Genomic DNA, 17,267 nt, shown 5'->3' with positions numbered 1-17,267 from the left:
GGAATTACCTAAGACACATACATTTCTGAGGTATTCTCCTTTGAGGTGGTAATTTATTTCATATATGGGATTATGGTAGAGGTTGTTGCAATAGAATTTAAGCTGTATACTTGTGTATAGTGAAATAGTTAAGATTTCAGAAAGGGATGAATCTGGGGGCATTAAGTGGTATAAACAGGAAAAGAAAAAGGCCGCAGTAAACACAAGCCAGCTTCATAATTAGTCACAGAACTGAGGTGAGGCACCTGTTTTCCCTTCTGATGGCTCACAAGGAAGAAAAGTAGACTGTGGCCTCTTTTTTTCCTTGTTGTTAATAGAGACGTGCTTCTCTTGGGGCAGTATGAAATGAGATATGACCGTTAGCAGAAGCGCTGTTCCAAAGAAGATTCTGGAAATGGTTTTTTCCAAGCTGGGGCTAGGCCGCGTTAGAGCAACTGATGTTACTGTTTATGGGAGTAGCATGTCCGTGTACACGTAGCCTCTGAATTCCATGGGTAGTCTGTAAGCACGGTTATCTTACACATTCATTAGTCTCTCAACAAATGGTCTTGCTTTTCACAGCAGAATTTCATCACAAGGCTTGTGTGCTCTGTTCTAAGTAGTAATTTCCCTGTGAGTGGCACTGTTCATTATCTTGACATAAACATTTATGTGTATAGAGGAGCTTTTTGCTCGGGCTATTAAAGCACTGTACCTTTTGGTCAAGTAATTCCACTAAAATCAAGATGAAGAGATGACATAGGCTCACTCACAGCTTGAAGGCACTGAGTTTCCCGGGTGTGTGTGGTGCTGAATTCACACCGCTGATCCAGATCTCTGGGGCATCAACAGGTAGGTGTGTAATTGCCCCAAAAATAGGCTCAACCTCTCGATTTAAGAGGTGTAGCCTAAGCAACAATGCTTGAGGCCTCCCTTATGAGCCCAGCCTTCACTTGATCATAACAACCCCCAGGTTGCCCCTATGGGACACAGGCCTGCCTTGTTAGGAAGTGAGCAGCATTTAGGAGCCCACAATACTTCACATAACTCTGTGTACAGTACCAGGGACTGGAAATGGGGCTGTAAGCACGAACAAGCAACGAGTTATAAATATAGAATACTCTCTTCAATTCCACTGTAGTTAGTCATGGAAAGACAGTGTGAGTTTTATAAACTTATAAGGAATATACAAACAGTTCCAAATTTAAAATAACTTAGAGTAATTTTTAAGTGTGTGAAGGGTATGTTTTTCCATCTTGTCCATTTAAGCATGGGTGACAGGCAGTCATAAGTGACCCGCGTCTTTATGTGTTCAAGCCTGCTGCCCGGGACTGCAGGAGAGTCAGTGCTCTGCTGAGACTTCTTGTTTTTCTTCCTCTTTCAAGACATAAAAACTGTGTGTGTGTGTGTGTGTGTGTGTGTGTGTGTGCGCGCGCTGTGAGCTTTGTGAGAGAGAGACTCTCCAGCCATGAAGCAGCCCTGCTCTGTGGACCAAGGCTCAACAGCATGGGGGTCCCTCCTGTCCTCACCCCAGTGCCAGCCCTCCTCGGGTTCCGTTTCTTGCCTATGCTTTTGAAATCTCTATGTTGGGTTTGAAATGGGTGGAAAATAATATTTTAGGTGATCTAAAGGGGCTCTGCAGCGGGTGTGAAGACATAATGCTGGTTAAGGAACATAAGGTTGAGGTTCTCCCCCACCAAAGCCTTCTTTTTTACTGTTAGCCGTTTCTCCTTTCCTTCACTCTGTGCCATCTCAGCATACCTTCTGGGGTGCAGTTTCAGTATCCGTTTGTCAGGAATTTCTACAGAAACCAAACTCAGTGTGTTTGTGCATCTGATTCTCTGTCAGTGGTATAGGTAGCATGCGGAGCAGAGCAGAGGACACCACAGATGAGGCCACTGTGACAGTTCTATCCATAAAAGAATGACACAGGTTATTGTGGCTAGCGTTAACAGGCCCTTCCTCTGGGTAAACCCGAAGATTCCGGGGTGCAGATAGACCCTTCTCGGGCAGTGGTCTTTTCTGGACCCTCGTGTCCACCATCCTTGTCTTTAACTTCTTTGCCCTTTTAAAACTTGTCAATGTTTTTAGCATTTCTAACCAGAGTGCCTGTGATGTTATCACCACACATTAATAGGAAGCCTCACTTTCCCACAGTGTGAATCATGAAAGCCCAAATGCATGAACCACAGTCGAAGGAAGGAAGTACTCATGGATGCCACACCAAGGGTGAACCTTGAAAGCGCTGTGTGAAGCAGAAGGAGGAGGTCACAGGACCTATTTGGTTCCATTATGTAAAATGCTTCTGGTAGGCAAATCAGTGAAGACAAGAGTGAGGTTGGTCATTGCCCAGCACTAGGGAGAGGTTAGGACGGTGGTTACGGTTTCTTGGGAACAATGAAAACATTCTAACATTGATTGTGGTAGTGTTTGCACAACTCAATGAAGGTACTTAAAACCACTAGATTTTCTACTTTGAATTGTAAAATGTGTGAGTTATATATCAATAGAGAGCAGAGATGAAAAATGTGCAGGAAGTAAAAGGCATTTTCGTAGCGCACAGTGAGCAGAAAAGCCGAGGAGCCCTTTCTGCTTTCTTGGCCTTTGTTATTCATTGAAATCTCCTGCTCTCCATCTTTGGGTCAGCAGCGCCTCTGTCTTCACTCTTCCTGCCCCGCTTTCTGGTTTACAGTGCTATTTATAACTTTCCTCCTTCTGGCTTCTTTGTTACCCCCTTTGCAGTGTTTGTTTTCCCATTTTCTCAATACCCTGCCCAGCGCCGCTTGGTTCCTGAGGCTTTGGTGATCCCGTGGGCATTGTCAGTAGACGATTGTTTCTTTTGCTCATTAATGAAATGTTCACAGATGCTTCCGCAGCTGAGCTTTGTGGCTTTACCTTCTGTCCTGGACTGTGAGGTGCTGCTTGGCTATTTCCTCGGCGCGTTCCAGCCGTGCCCTCCCAAAGGGAGACACCCTGAACTGTCCACCCACTTGAGAAATTTCGTTGGGGGAGATGCACACTTGCCCCAACATGTGTGTGGAGGTCGGAGAACTGTTCGTGGCAGTTGATTCGCTCCTTCTACCATGCGGCTTCCGGGGATCAGACAGGCACTAGAATGGCAGCCAGTGCCTTTACTACTGTGCTATCTCACTGGCCCTGACTAAAATTTTCTTTTCTTCCATGAAGTTTCAGTCTTACTGAACTGTGTGAATTGACTAAGGGAATGCTTCTGTGTTGTGAATGGGTTTGAAAGCTTGGAAGGTAGTTCTTGAATATGGCACGAGCTATGACTGAGCAAGTCCCTTGAAAAGAGGCCATATGAGCATTTGAAAGTCTGAGCCTGGTAAAGCACCACCTACCCTATGTACTGTTAAGTAGACTTAACTGGATAGAACTGACTCTGAGGGCCCCTGGACCCTTTTTAGGTCTTATTGGTCTGGTTCCCTGCTAGCACAGTAATTTCATATCAGCTAAGCCATGTTCATTGTGCATCTTCCAGTAGAGAAACCTCTGCTTCAGTGTGCAACTTGCAAATACCAACAGGATCCAGCCTTGTGTGCAGGCATGGTGGCTCACACCTTTAATCCCAGCACTCTGGAAACAGAGGCAGGAAGATCCCTGAGTTTGAGGCCAACCTGGTCTATGGAGCAAGTTCCAGGATAGCAAGGGCTACACAGAGAAACCCTATCTTTTAAAGAAAAAAAAATTCAGCCATTTAAATTTGTCGTGGAAAAATGTCCTCGAGACTCCCATTGGCTGCAACTCAGTAAACGGAGAAATTGATGAGTTGGTACGTATTCTCTGTTTATTATCATTTGGGTGCCGGGCCCTTTTTCCAGTTCTGTGTTTCCTTAGTTTTGTCCTTCAGACTGAGGGATGTACCTCAGAGAGTAGGAAATGGGGATAGGACTTGTAGTTTATTTCTTCCTGATGGATGTGTGCTTAAATAGAAAAGCAGCGTGAAAGTATCCCCTAGAACATGCCTTTCAGACAGCAGAGATGCCTAGAGATGCCCCCACACCACCACGGGGGACATATGGGAAGGCTGCCATCATTGCCTGGGGACTCTGGATGTGATGTCCAGCCTGAAGCCCAGCAGCCTGATGCCCTTGCATGAGGTATTTAATCTCTCAGTTGTCTCCAATTTGGTCATCTCCAAGTAAATAATTCCTACCGTGTGTGATTGTCAGGAGGATTAAATAATGGACATAAATAATACGCCTAAAGTATCACCAGGCATATTGGAAATAACACTGAAAATTAACCCTGTATTAGTAAGCAGACTTGTGTTTTGCCTCTGTGGTATAAACTGCATTAATATAAGAGAGACTCAGTTAGCTATTGTGGAAAGGATGACCTGGGAATTTTCAGTGATTAGAAGCTCAGAATGAGGCCCCTGAGTATGGACGTGCCCTTGCTTTTCAGACCTGAGTCAGATTAAGTTGCTTTGGGCATGGAAGACCAGAGTTGGTTCTTCAGTCTCAGCATATTCTACACTGTTGAAACTGCTTCTGTACTGTTAGAATAGGGTTGCAAGTACGGTCAAGAGAGCAGCATGTGCCCCCATGTGTCAGACCTTCATTAAGCACCTGGGAAATATGCTCTACAAGAAGGACTCTTTGTGTGGGGGAACCAGTTCAAGATCGGGGCTGTCTAATCATTGAGGGGCACTGCCTGGAAAGCAGTGGGCTTCTTCCTTAGTGTTCCTTGAAAGCACTGTCTAGGGCTTTGCACAGGTATCTGGAGTTAAGATGGGGACCTACCTGTAAATTTCCTTGTGACTCTGGCTTCCTGTGACTTGCTGCCTAGAAAGCAAAACTTTGAAGGTTGGGGAAAGCAGAGAACAAAGCCAGAAAGGAGTGGTAGGGAGAAACAACGTGTGACTTGTTCCCCCCTCTCCATACACCTCAAGAGTCGAGAAACTCCCCGAGTCTAGTTGCTGTGTCTAGGAGTCTTCATGGTATGAAGCCAGCCAGCCCAGACTGAGTGGAGAACCCTTTGAAAATCAATACGGAGAGCTCTCTTGGCTAGCATGCAAACAGATCAGAAAAGCATGTGGTCCTGATAACCAGCTCACGATGCATTAGGAGTGTTCTGCGCAAGTGCACTTTTTCTCTGGAAGGCCTTCTCTGTTACAGCCTTTCAGTTAAAATAGAAATGGAAGTATTTTGGATTCTGACTTAAAATGACATCTCCTCTGGACCTGCCTTCAGCCCCTCCAGAAAAGGAAGTGTTTTGATTGGTTTGGTTTGACTTTGGGCATTAGACAGAGAATACTGTTGCCAATGTGATTTTCTGCGTGAACTTTTGAGACACTGGTTGCCACGTGAATGTTCTTTTGCTGTGTAACTGACTAGATAGTGGCTACAATCCTCCAGGCAGACACTTGATTTCAGCATTTTTTTAAAGTCTTTGGGTGATTTCTAAGCAGTGAGGCAGTGGGGTTCTCCTTTAGACACTGCAAGGACCATAAGCATGTTAGGTTCTTGACTTCCTTTTGAAGAAAGCGTTCTCGTTGCTCCTCGTTCTTATTCTCTGTCTCTTGTGTTTCCCTTCCTCCCTCCCTCCCTCCCCTCTGTGTGTATATAGCACTATTTAGTTTTGCTTTATGATGTAAACCTTTCCACCGAGCCTGAAAAACCTTGCTCACCAGTGCTTCATTCCTTTCTTGATGGATCCTTGTCTTACTTGACATGCCTGATGGTAGATAATTTATTAAGAAAATGCATTTATTTTTCATAGTTCCAGAGACTGAGAAGTTCAAGGACATAGTGTCAGCCTCTAACGAGGACCCTCCTGCTGCATGGTGACAGGGCCGAGGCATCGCGTACTGAGCTTGCCTGCTTCTCCTTATGATAAAGTCGCTACTGTCCTAATGATGTCTCAGCCTCATGACTTCATCTAATGTTAATGCTCTCCCAAGATCCTACCCCCAACATACGAATTTTAGTTAGATGTGTCTTAATCACTACAATGAACAGCCAAATTGCAACATAATTTTTTTTCCAGAGCTGCATTCAAGTCATAGTGATATCTTTGCTTGGGGTGATAGGATTGGGAAGAACAATGTGAGGAGAGATGATAGGAGGGCAGAATGAAGACTATTTTATAAATTGAGAGCACTTCGTGCACTTGTAAGGGTGCTGGGTAGACACAGCACAGGCCCCTGCTAGGCTGTCTCCTCCCTGTGTCCACCATGGGCCCCATGCCCCTTCTCTTTGGTCAAGCACGGTTCCTGCCCATAAAGACACTCATTCTTTGAAAACTACAACTTCCAACCAAATTGCAAGGAATCCTGAGTTCCCTGGTCCATCTCTTCTTCCCATGGAAGGCAGCAAGGGATGATGCAGGCATCATGAGAAACTTTTTCGCTGGTTAATTTGAGGACCACACAGAAAATGTGTCCAACTTTGGTTAAATTCTGTGCCTGGGCCCTCGGCACCCTGGTTGAGTGTGAGGAGAGCTCTGCACACACACTATTAGGAGACCAAAGAGATGGCTGTGCAGTTGTTCACACCGGTTACCCTTGCAGAAGACCCAGGTCAGGTTCCTAGCACCAACATGGTTGGTTCACATCCAACTATAACTTTGGTTCCAGGGGATCTGACACCCTCTTCTAACCTCTGGGCACCAGACATGAATGTGGTACACATGTATGCATGCAGGTAAAACACCCATACACATACAGTAAAATATAGAAATCTCTCAAATGCATTATTATCTGTTGGGTGATATAATTTTAAGGTGTGTTGCTTTTGTTGATGCTGCATTTGTTGACCTCTGTAGAGTTCCGATCCTTTGCCTTTCTAAAACACCTGATGGTCTAATAAAGAGCTGAACAGCTCATAGTGAGGCAGGAGCAAGGGTAGGCGGGGCTGGCAGGCAGAGCATAAATAGGAGGAGAAATCTGGAAAGAGAGGAGGAGCAAAGAGAGAGCAAGGGGCCAGCCACAGAGTAAGAGTGAAAGTAAGCCATACAGAAGCAAGGAAAAGAAAAAGCCCAGAGGCAAAAGGTAGTCCGGGATAGTTAAGAAAAGCTGACTAGCAACAAGCCAAGCTTAAGGCTGGGCGTTCATTAAAGTCTCCATGTATGATTTTCATTTGGGAACTGGGTGGTAAGGTACCCCCCCCCAAAGAATAAAAAGAGCAAAACAATCAACAACAGTTAACATTATGGTCCTGAGTATTTTAAGTGCTCTTGCTTTGGAAGGAGCCAGATTGACTCCCAACTAAATTTATGGGAGAAGAAGAAAGGGAAGGAGAGAAGACAGATGATGGAGGAGTCTATAGTTTTAGCTGCCGGGCAGGATGCCTCCAAGGTCAGCCACAAGACTATGCCTTATCTGCACTCTCTTCCATAGAATGCTTGGTTGTAGTAAAGAAGTAAGAAAGGCTTCTTTGTAACTAGACAGCCAGGTCCTGTGCTACAGCCTGCAGACAGGTCTTAAGGGTGCGGTTTTGAGCCTGGGGAACCCTGCGGAAGTCCTCGGAGCAGGGTTCCAATGAATGTGTGGATTCTTTCCCAGAGGGACTTGAAGGTTGATACAAAAGTAGCTTTTTAACCCCAAACTAGAGTTTGGACTACAACTGTGTTGGGTGTTCAGAGCTGTACCCCCTGTGGGCTCCGACAGCACCCACAGCACCTACCTGTTCCCTGCTGCCCTCTCCCCAGGCTCTGCTTTATGGCCAACCTTTCCCTCCCTTTTTGTCTAATGCTTCCCTCCCGTTAGGCAGTTTCTGTTACCTTCTTCTTTCCGCATTCAACTCAGAAGCTTTAACTTAGACATTCTCAGGGCAGTTCTGCCCTTCAGCAGTTATTTGAGTTAAAATAAATTGCGCAGTAAAAACTTGTGTGGCCAAGGGACCCCCTCTTTCCTTATGAAAAGTTGAGACTCCCATCTTCTGGCAAAGAACTTTAGTGCCTGTTCTTTGAAGATACAGTTTCTTAGAGCTTGCAATCAGGAAAGAATTTACTGACACAAGCAAACAGGTTCAAAAGAAATTAGAATTTAGTAAATGCAAGGGTTCTAGGGAGGAAGAGAGTCAAAGGCTGATGTGCCAGACTCATTTTTCTCTCCTAAAGAAATGAAGAGAAGGAGTTTTAAAATATGCACACTGACCCTGAACTTGTCTGTCTGGTCATTGACACAGGACGTGTTGTGACTTTTGGGGGTTGTTTCAATAAGTTTTTGTTTTTATTGTCATCCCTGTACAAATGAATTCCAAGGAATAGAATGGTCTCGTGAGCAAAATCAATTTGCTTTCCTGTGTGCATTAGTGTATATCAGCTTCCGTTTCCTCTGTTTAAGGTCGAGCTGCCCTTTTAACCATGAGCTCCTCCTCGGGAGCTGAGGAAGAGGTCCCCTCCTTTCCCCTATAGTGCTGTAATTGGAAATTTGGTTACTGCACTAAATTTTAAGTCTGGCACTCATGTAGATCAGCCATCCATCTGCTGGCAAGACGCGCTGCCCGGGGCTTTTCAAGAAATCCCTTAATAGTCCTGAACACTAATAATATTTATATACATCGAGATGAGACAGAATTTACAGCAGGCTTCTGAGGCTGGCTCCAGGGCTCTCTAATCCCGAACGTCCCTGTGTTCTCTTGCTGCCTCCTGGATCCTGTTGGCTAGAGAGAGGAACCACCGCTTTCTTCCCGGTGGCCACCACAGATTTCTGGAGTCTGTCTTCTTGCAAAACGTCAGTTCTCTTTCATCTTGTTCTCTTGCTCTGCATACCCTTTTCCTATCCCCGCTACAGCATATTAGATGTGCATTTGTTCACCGTTGGCCTCACTCAGTGCTAAGGAGCCCATTGATGTGACATTGGCTTAAAAAAAAAGTGCTCTATTCCCTTGGGCCTTGCACGCTCCCCTTCTGCCCCCTTCTTCTCTCTCTCTGTCCTCTTTTTCTCTTCCCTTTCTCTCTCTCTCCTCTCTCCCCCCCTCCCCTTTTCCCTTCCCCTCCATAACTCAACTAATAAACATTTAACCTCAAAAAAAAAATAATAATGTCCTCTGTAGGGACAGTGTTCTAACTTTACTCTTCTTGGTTGGGATGAAGTTCCCATCATCGGCATGGAACAGGACTCAACACGTTCTTTTTTCTTTTTCTTTTTTTTTTTTAAGATTTATTTATTTTGTATACAGTGTTCTGTCTGCATGTCCGAAGAGGGCACCAGATTTCATTACAGATGGTTGCGAGCCACCATGTGGTTGCTGGGAATTGAACTCCGAACCTCTGGAAGAGCAGCCAGTACTCTTAACCACTGAGCCATCTCTCCAGCCCCTTAACACATTCTTGCATTAACGGGTCTCTGGTCAAGAATTTCTGTTTCTTTCTCATCCTGGGAAAACGTCCCAATTTGGGGGAAACAGATTCGAGACAGTGGACAAGGTTATTCCCGTTTTTATATGGTAGAGGCTTTTATACTACAAAGCCATTTGACCTCACTCTCTGTTATGATGTGTCGTTTCTATTCCTATGTAACTAAGTAAGAGGTCCATGAGTTAACATTTAGTCCTGTTAATAATCTCTGATAGTGGTGGGATTCCTAATCTGTTTTCCCTTCCTCTCACATCACAGAGCATGGTGGTGGTGGTAATGGTAGGATGGATCTACCAGGGAGGCTGTATCTAGTTAGTCTGAACTTTGTGGGTGGGTTACTCTGTGTGAGCATAGAGGGATGGCATAATCGGAAGCAGATTCCTTTCCTCTGGTCATTCTAATGTCTGCCCACTGTGGTCGTCATGCCAACACTCTACAGCCTGAAGGCTTTCTAGGATGAGAAGCCCTGCCTAAAACCTTAAGCGACTGTCTACTATCCAACCAATCGGTTGCCTGCGGTGCCTCTCTGAGCTGACCCCATTCTATTCCCAATAGCATCCCAGCCGGTGTTTACATGTGCGACCCTCTTTGAGGTCTGGTTTTGATGTTCCGTCCCATCATCCTTCTGCTTTTCAGTGCCAGTGTTACCATCTCTGACACTCAATGCATTAGGAACACCATGTGCCTCTACTTTTCCCTGCATCCCTGCTGTACTGTCCTTTCCTTGATCTCAGAGACTGCCGCTGACCAGGGTATGCAGTTGCCTGGCACACAGGTGTGGCACACATGCAGTCAATACTGGGTGGATAAATAAATGCACAATGGATCGATTCACTTCTGTCGCTGATGGATTATGAACTGAAATCAATACAAACAACTTCAGTGTTCGTTTAGACCTCAAACCTTGATGTAACCTCTGCAATATGTATATTTAATTAAATAATTAAGCTGTATCATCTTCAACTATGTCATTTTTATGTCTTTGAGTGAAAGAATCAGTAATAGTATGTGAAACTAAAAACATGGAAGGCTGAAAGTGAAATCCACTTTACTGTCTTCAAGATCATTGCTATGGTAGGCAATGCCTATTCCAGCTTTAGGGGCTCCTGCAGCATATTTTCTTTGGGTGTGCCCAGAGATAATTAACTCCTGCTTATTTGTAAGGCTCTCAGGCCAAGGTATGTGCTCGTGATGATATATTTTTAGAAGCGTACAGCAGAACATCTGTTTGGGGTGTGAATGGTGTATCTGTGGTCCCTGGGTGCAAGGGCTCCTGTGTTCTACCGTCCTGTACTATCTGATCAAATGACTTGCTTATGGTTGGAAGGTTATGCAGTGCAGAGAAACCACTGATCCACGCAGACACAGCCATTACCAAAGACCTTTTGTAAGCACTGTGGTGGTGCCTTGGTTGTGGCTTAATCCTCCTCAGAGCAAATGAACACTTCTCTACATATCCTTGGTTTCTTTTTCTGGATTTCAAAAGCGGGAGACCACGATCACACATTGGCACCCGGTGAAGTGTGTGGCTGTAGTTTGCTGTGACCTAGACATTTTGATCGGTCTCGTGTTGGATTAGCTGCTTTTCTGTTGCTCTGATAATACGCCCTCAGAGAAAGTAAGTTAGAGAGGAAAGGGTCTGTTTTGGCCTTACAGCTCCGGAGGGGATAGAGTCCATCATGGCGGGGAAGACATGGTGTCAGGACTGTGAGGCAGGCTTGTCATGCAGGAAACACAAAATGAGCACATTTCACACACACACACACACACACACACACACACACACACACACACACACACACAGAGGAAATGGAGAAACCCTGGCCCCCAGCAAAGTACATCTTCTAGCAAAGCACTCCCTCCTAAAGGTTTTATAGCCTTTCCAAACAGGCCACCAACTAGGGGCTCATTATTCACATCCATGAGCCTGTGTGGGACATTTCTTCTTCAAACCTCCATACTTGTTATGCCTCCTCTCTTACATCACTGCAGGGGAGGGGATTGGAATGTGTTCTCGACAGCGTTTTATATGTGATTCAAGCATTTACAAGGACTGGAGGGCAGAGTGCCTCGTATAGTGCTGGTCACCCGTATGGTCTCTGTTTCTCTCTGTTCGTCTGTGCCACGGGCTCCCTTTTAATGGGCATAGTCATCCCATTTTACAGATGAGAAAAGAGAAGGTCAGGGTTGTTGGAAGTTAATGGCTCATCCCACAACAAATCAGTTCATGAGAGAGAAATAACTTGGGTTGTGCTGTGTCCTTTCCCAGTGTGGGGTTCACAGGTGGCATTATCTTTACAGATTTCAGAGAACGTGTGGCTTTCCTAGCCTGCCTCGGGGACACCTTTTAGTGCTGGTGGTGGCAGCAGAAGACCCAGGGTGACTGTGTAGTCCTTCATCTCACCGCCCTCTCCCCTGTTCCCACAGTGTGCCCGAGTGTGTGCGGAAAGCGAGCCTGCACCGAGAACAACGAATGCTGCCACCCAGAGTGCCTAGGCAGCTGCCAGACGCCCGACGACAACACAACCTGTGTGGCCTGCCGGCACTACTACTACAAAGGCGTGTGTGTGCCTGCCTGCCCGCCAGGCACCTACCGGTTCGAGGGCTGGCGCTGTGTGGACCGCGATTTCTGCGCCAACATCCCCAACGCCGAGAGCAGCGACTCCGATGGCTTTGTCATCCACGACGGCGAGTGCATGCAAGAGTGTCCCTCAGGCTTCATCCGCAACAGCACCCAGAGGTCAGTGGCTCTGGTCCCCGGACCCAGGGGTACTCTGCTGCCTATTCCATGAGGGTCGGAACCACCCAGAGGTTCATCCGATGGAGATCCTGGAGGACACTAGCTGAGCTTATTTTAGTGAGAATCCTGGTGTGGCTGGTCTGTTTTCGTGTTTTGTTGACTGGCTTTGTTTTCTTTAAAAGTGCCTTGCTAGCACTAGAGAGAAGGAATTAGCCGGGCATTGGGTATGCAGGAGGCAGAGGCAGACGGATCTCTGTGAGTTCGAGGGTAGCCTGGTCTAGCATAGCTAGTTCCAGGACAGGCACCAAAAGCTACACAGAGAAACCCTGTCTTGAAAAACATAAATGAATGAATGAATAAATAAATAAATAAATAAATAAATAAATAAATAGAATTAGCCATTAGCCTGCTGGCAAGGTGTCCGTAAAATGGATGGAAGGAAGGAAGGAAGGAAGGAAGGAAGGAAGGAAGGAAGGAAGGAAGGAAGGAAGGAAAGAAAGAGACAGAAGACAGAATTAGCCTGCTGGCCAGATGTCCGGATAGCCTTGCTGAGGCTTCACTGGGAAAAGAGAGATGTTCCTACTGAACAAGTGCTCTGTCCACAAACATGCTGGGGGCTAGTATTGTGGAAAACAGGATGTTTATAACTGGAGACAAAGGACAATCAGAAGTCTGGAGTTGCTGTTCCCATCCCTCACGGAACACAGGGCTTGGGGAAAGCTGTCATTCTTGCTCTACCTCCTATGCTGCACACACAGATACACTTCTGGCTTCCTCAAAATAGAGCCAGGAGGCTCTGAATGTAGCTCATGCTTGGCCCTGGGAGACCCTCAAACCAGTCCCCAGCCTGTGGGAAATCCTAAATCCAGAACCCCATCCTGTGGAGGTGGGGGTGGTCCTAGACCCAGACCCCAGCTTTTATGGGAGGCCTAGATCCAGTCCCTGGCACATAGAAGGCCTGCAGTCCAGTTCCCGGCATGGCTAACAATTCTGCAAGTGAAAAATGTATAGTTTTGCTAGTCACTTTTTATAAAAGATAACTCATCACATCTTCAGTAAGAGGATTCCATTTCTGTTGTAGTATAGCTAGCTTGGTTGGTGAATTCACTGTGGTATCATCTTTGACCTGCCATTTTGTTTCCTCTCTCTCCTCAAAGGCATTCAGCTGTGCTGCAACACACAGGAGAGTGCTAGGTAGTCCTAGGAGTTGGTTCTCCTTCCCTGCAGTGCTCCCTGCCCATTCTCACAATCTTTTCCATTGTAAAGTAAAACACCACCAAGAAACAATAGCTGTCCTTGTCTCAGCCTTTGAACCCTGTGTAGCACTCACCTGAAAGTGTTTTTTTTTAAATACTGTTTATACTTTGTCGCTACCAGAGTGAAGTTTAGGAAACTTAGACTGTAAATATGTAATCAGAACATGTCCTTATAAAACATTTTTAAGTGCTAAATGATACCTAGACATTTTATTTGAATAAAAATGGGGGAGGAACAGGCGTGGTTTTACCTTACAGCCCAGTCATGTTGACCCTGAACGTTTACTGACTTCTTTAGTTGTAGCACCAGGAAGTGAGGACAACACAGATGCCCTATAAAAGGCAGTAAAGCGTGCGGTGTTACATCCACCCATGGAATATTACTCAGCAATGAAAAGATTGAGGTTCAAGGATATTTGAAGTACAGTGTAAAGTACACCAATCTCAGAAGTCATGTACTTTATAACTGTATTTATGTAAGGATCCCCAATTAAAGGTGGGGAACAGTTTAGCAATTCCCAGGAGTTAGGGATAGTGAGGTCTGGGTTAGGCAGAGGTTAGATATAAATGGGTAACAGAAGAAAGGACTTTGTAGTATTGGAGTTGCCCTGGATCTTGATTGCAGTGGGGATTTTGAAAACCTATCTAGACAGCTGAAAAAAAATACACAGAACCCCCACTAGTGGTTGGGTTCTTGATTTTAATTGCTGTGTTGTCGTTGTGTAAGATGTAACAACAGTTCTGGAAGTTGGGTAAAGGGTACATGGGTACTCTGTACTGCCTTTGCAACTCTGTTTATGAAGCTGTAGTTATTCAGTGTGTTTTTTTAGGGGCAGCTAGAGTGCATAGTTAAATTAGAAAAACAGCACAAAGAAAGTTCAGAAGAAAGCCCCTCCCCAGACTAGAAATGCGAACCATCTTAGTTTCCCTTCTGTTGCTGTGATAAAACGCCATGACCAAGGCAGCTTATTAACATATATGTTTAATTTGGCTTACGGTTTCAAAGGCTAGATCCCAGGATATGGAGTGGGAGGGGGCGCTGAGAGTTCAGCATGAGTCTTTGGAACCTTCAAAGCCCACCCCTCCCTATCCTTCCCCAATAGTTCTACCAACTGGGGGCCGAGTGTTCAAATACATGGGTCCAGTGGGCTGCTAGTATTCAGACACCACAAGATGTTGCTTGTGGTTTTATGGAAAATCAACTGTCCCCCACTTTGACTAGCTCAGTCCAGTTCCCAAAGGACCCCCTACAAACCTCAACCACACTTCCCTAACCAGAAATAGGGAGATACCAGAGGACTGTTGGTTACCTATAAGCTTTTTTGTTTGTTTGTTTTTGTTTTTGGAGACAGGGTTTCTCTGAAACTTCTGTCCTGGAACTAGCTCTTGTAGACCTGGTTAGCCTCGAACGAACTCACAGAGATCCGCCTGCCTCTGCCTCCCGTGTGCTGGGATTAAAGGCGTGTGCCACCACTGCCCAGCAATCTGCAAGCTTTTAAACAAAACCAAACTGTGTAGTATTTTGAGAGAGGATGAAGGACTTTAGTAAAAGGAGCTCTAATTTTACACGGATTTTTTTTTTCTCTTCTTGAAGTTTTCATAGGCTCATTTAAGAGCAATAATTTGAATGTAACACTATGCCACACACACACAGTTTGTATCATTTGGTTCATTCAGAAATCGACCCAGCTTCGCAGCCGTGATTCTGTACACAGCTAAGATCTCAGAAAGTGTAGCCCCAGGCTGAGCATTTTCTCTGTTGTTTCCTAAATGATGATCTGTGAGCAGGGAACACACCCCTCCTTCTGGCTCCTGGTGGTGTGTGGCACTCAGGGTCGCATTTGGACCAGGACCTCATTACAGAGCAGAGGAAGTTCCTGGCTTTTATTGTATGTGCCGCAAAACAACATTTGGATCAATTTACAAGTTTCTGCAGAGCACTGTGAAGTATCATCTCACTTGTGCCTTAGCAAGAAAATAATGGGCCTGCACTGTGCCTGGTGCCTGTTGGAATCCCTCCCTGGGCTTTATGCACCCTGACTTTGGGAATCTGACAATGCTATCTCTTCCCTGCCTGTGCCAGTTTTCCCAGCCTCCCCTGGTGTGCAGGCCAGGGTCTCATCAGAAAGCAGCTCCTCTTTTCCAGAGCCCCAGAATGCCTTTCTGTGAGTCTGTCTCTCCCACATGGACCAGCTGGCTCCCCAGTCACAAGCCTATGATACCCACATGGTTCTTGCATGGATCATGTATTTTTTCTAAAAACAAGCAACATGCTTTCCTCCTCCTCAGTATGTGTTCCCTTCTTGTGGTTGCAGCTTGAATGGCTAGGCCTGTGGGGGAGATTCTGTGTGGTCACTCGGATACTTCAGAACGGTTCCCTCATGAAATGCTATTGTAGTAACAAACAAAAAGCCTTCTTACTTTTCTGTCTCTTTATGTAGGGAAGATAAGCTCAATTGTGTGGTTTCGGTCTACTCTCTCTTCCACAGCATGTACTGTATCCCCTGTGAAGGCCCCTGCCCCAAAGTCTGTGGCGATGAAGAGAAGAAAACGAAAACCATCGATTCAGTGACGTCAGCTCAAATGCTCCAAGGTTGCACCATCTTAAAGGGCAACTTGCTTATCAATATCCGGCGAGGCAGTAAGTACTCCACCCCCCCAGACCAGTGGCTGGATCCCTTGGTTTACTGCATTGTTTCTCTGTCCCTTCATCACAGCCAAACTACAGGCTTAGGAAAACAGCGTGGGATGTAAGTAAGCCTCTTGTGTGACGTCTCTCCCGTGAGCTTCCCTGAAAGATAAAGTCCAGATTGAAAGGCAGCCTGTGTTTGAGCCCTTAGCCCAGAGTTTATTCCTACAGAGAGGATCAGCCCTTATCTTTCTGTTAGCCACATCTTACGCAGGAGAGGCCTATCCTGACACCACACACACACACACACACACACACACACACACACACACACACACACACACACACCCCTCAGCGGACACGGATGGATCAGACCCATGAGTCAGCATGCTCGAGCTGCCACTGAGTCCACACAGCAGTGAGTTTGGCCTGCTTGCCTCTGTTGAGACTGAGCAAAGGGAAGAATTTACTAATATGAGTTTTTAAGAAGTCTTAAAGAATGGTGGGTCTCCTGACTTAATTCTGAGAGTCAGAAAGCTGTGCTGTTGTGTAGTGTTTTTGACTCCTTACTCTTCTACTCTTCCAAATAAATACATGGATGCTTATTCTTAAGTATGAAAGCCTGGCCTTAGCTTGGCTTGTTTCTTGCCAGCCTTATCTTAACTTACAATATCCGACCTGCCTTTTGTCTTGGGGCCTTTCCCTTTATTCCTTTCTTTACTTCTCCATGGTGTGCTGTGTGCCTGGCCCCTAATGTCCTCCTCTTCTTGTTCTGCCTTGCTCCGACCTCTCTGCCCAGATTTCTCCTCCTATTTATACACTGCCTGCCAGCCCCACCTACCCTTTCTCCTGCCTAGTCAGCTCTTTATTAGACCATTGGGTGTTTCAGACAGGCAATAAATAAATAAATAAATAAATAAATAAATAAATATTGATCAGTCACAACTTCACAGAGATAATCAAATGTGGCCTAAACAAAACACACCTTACAATAATTTTCCAGGGACTGGAGCGATGGCTCAGCAGTTGAGAGCATTGCCTGCTCTTCCAAAGGTCCTGAGTTCAATTCCCAGCAACCACATGGTGGCTCACAGCCATCTGTAATGAGGTCTGGAGCCCTCTTCTGGCCTGCAGGCATACAGACAGACAGAATATTGAATACATAATTAATAAATAAATAAATTTTTTTTTAAAAAGTAGTAATTTTCCACAACAATGTGCCGTCCGCCGCTCAAGCTTCATTCCAAGCCCTGCCGCCTCCATTTCGCTTGCAGTAGGGACGGTGTTTATGGTGCACCGCTTCAGAACTGCATTCCTGGGCAGCATTTCCCCTCAGTGG

At 45.7% G+C, this 17,267-nt stretch overlaps 1 protein-coding gene across 1 annotated transcript in view; it reads left to right on the top strand.

The window, feature by feature from the left end:
• The window catches only part of Igf1r (insulin like growth factor 1 receptor), a 284,867-nt gene that overhangs the window by 201,812 nt on the left and 65,788 nt on the right, over nt 1–17,267 (top strand). Inside the window, exons 3-4 of the mRNA XM_048434815.3 lie at nt 11,731–12,043; nt 15,789–15,940. Coding sequence (XP_048290772.1) covers nt 11,731–12,043; nt 15,789–15,940 — 465 coding nt within the window. The remainder of the gene's footprint in view (nt 1–11,730; nt 12,044–15,788; nt 15,941–17,267) is intronic.

Source organism: Myodes glareolus, chromosome 24, assembly GCF_982192425.1.
Source record: "Myodes glareolus chromosome 24, mMyoGla1.1, whole genome shotgun sequence".
Classification (NCBI taxonomy): Eukaryota; Metazoa; Chordata; class Mammalia; order Rodentia; family Cricetidae; genus Myodes; species Myodes glareolus.
The sequence above is the reverse complement of the archived record's forward strand: the minus strand, read 5'-3'. Positions and strand labels throughout refer to the sequence as shown.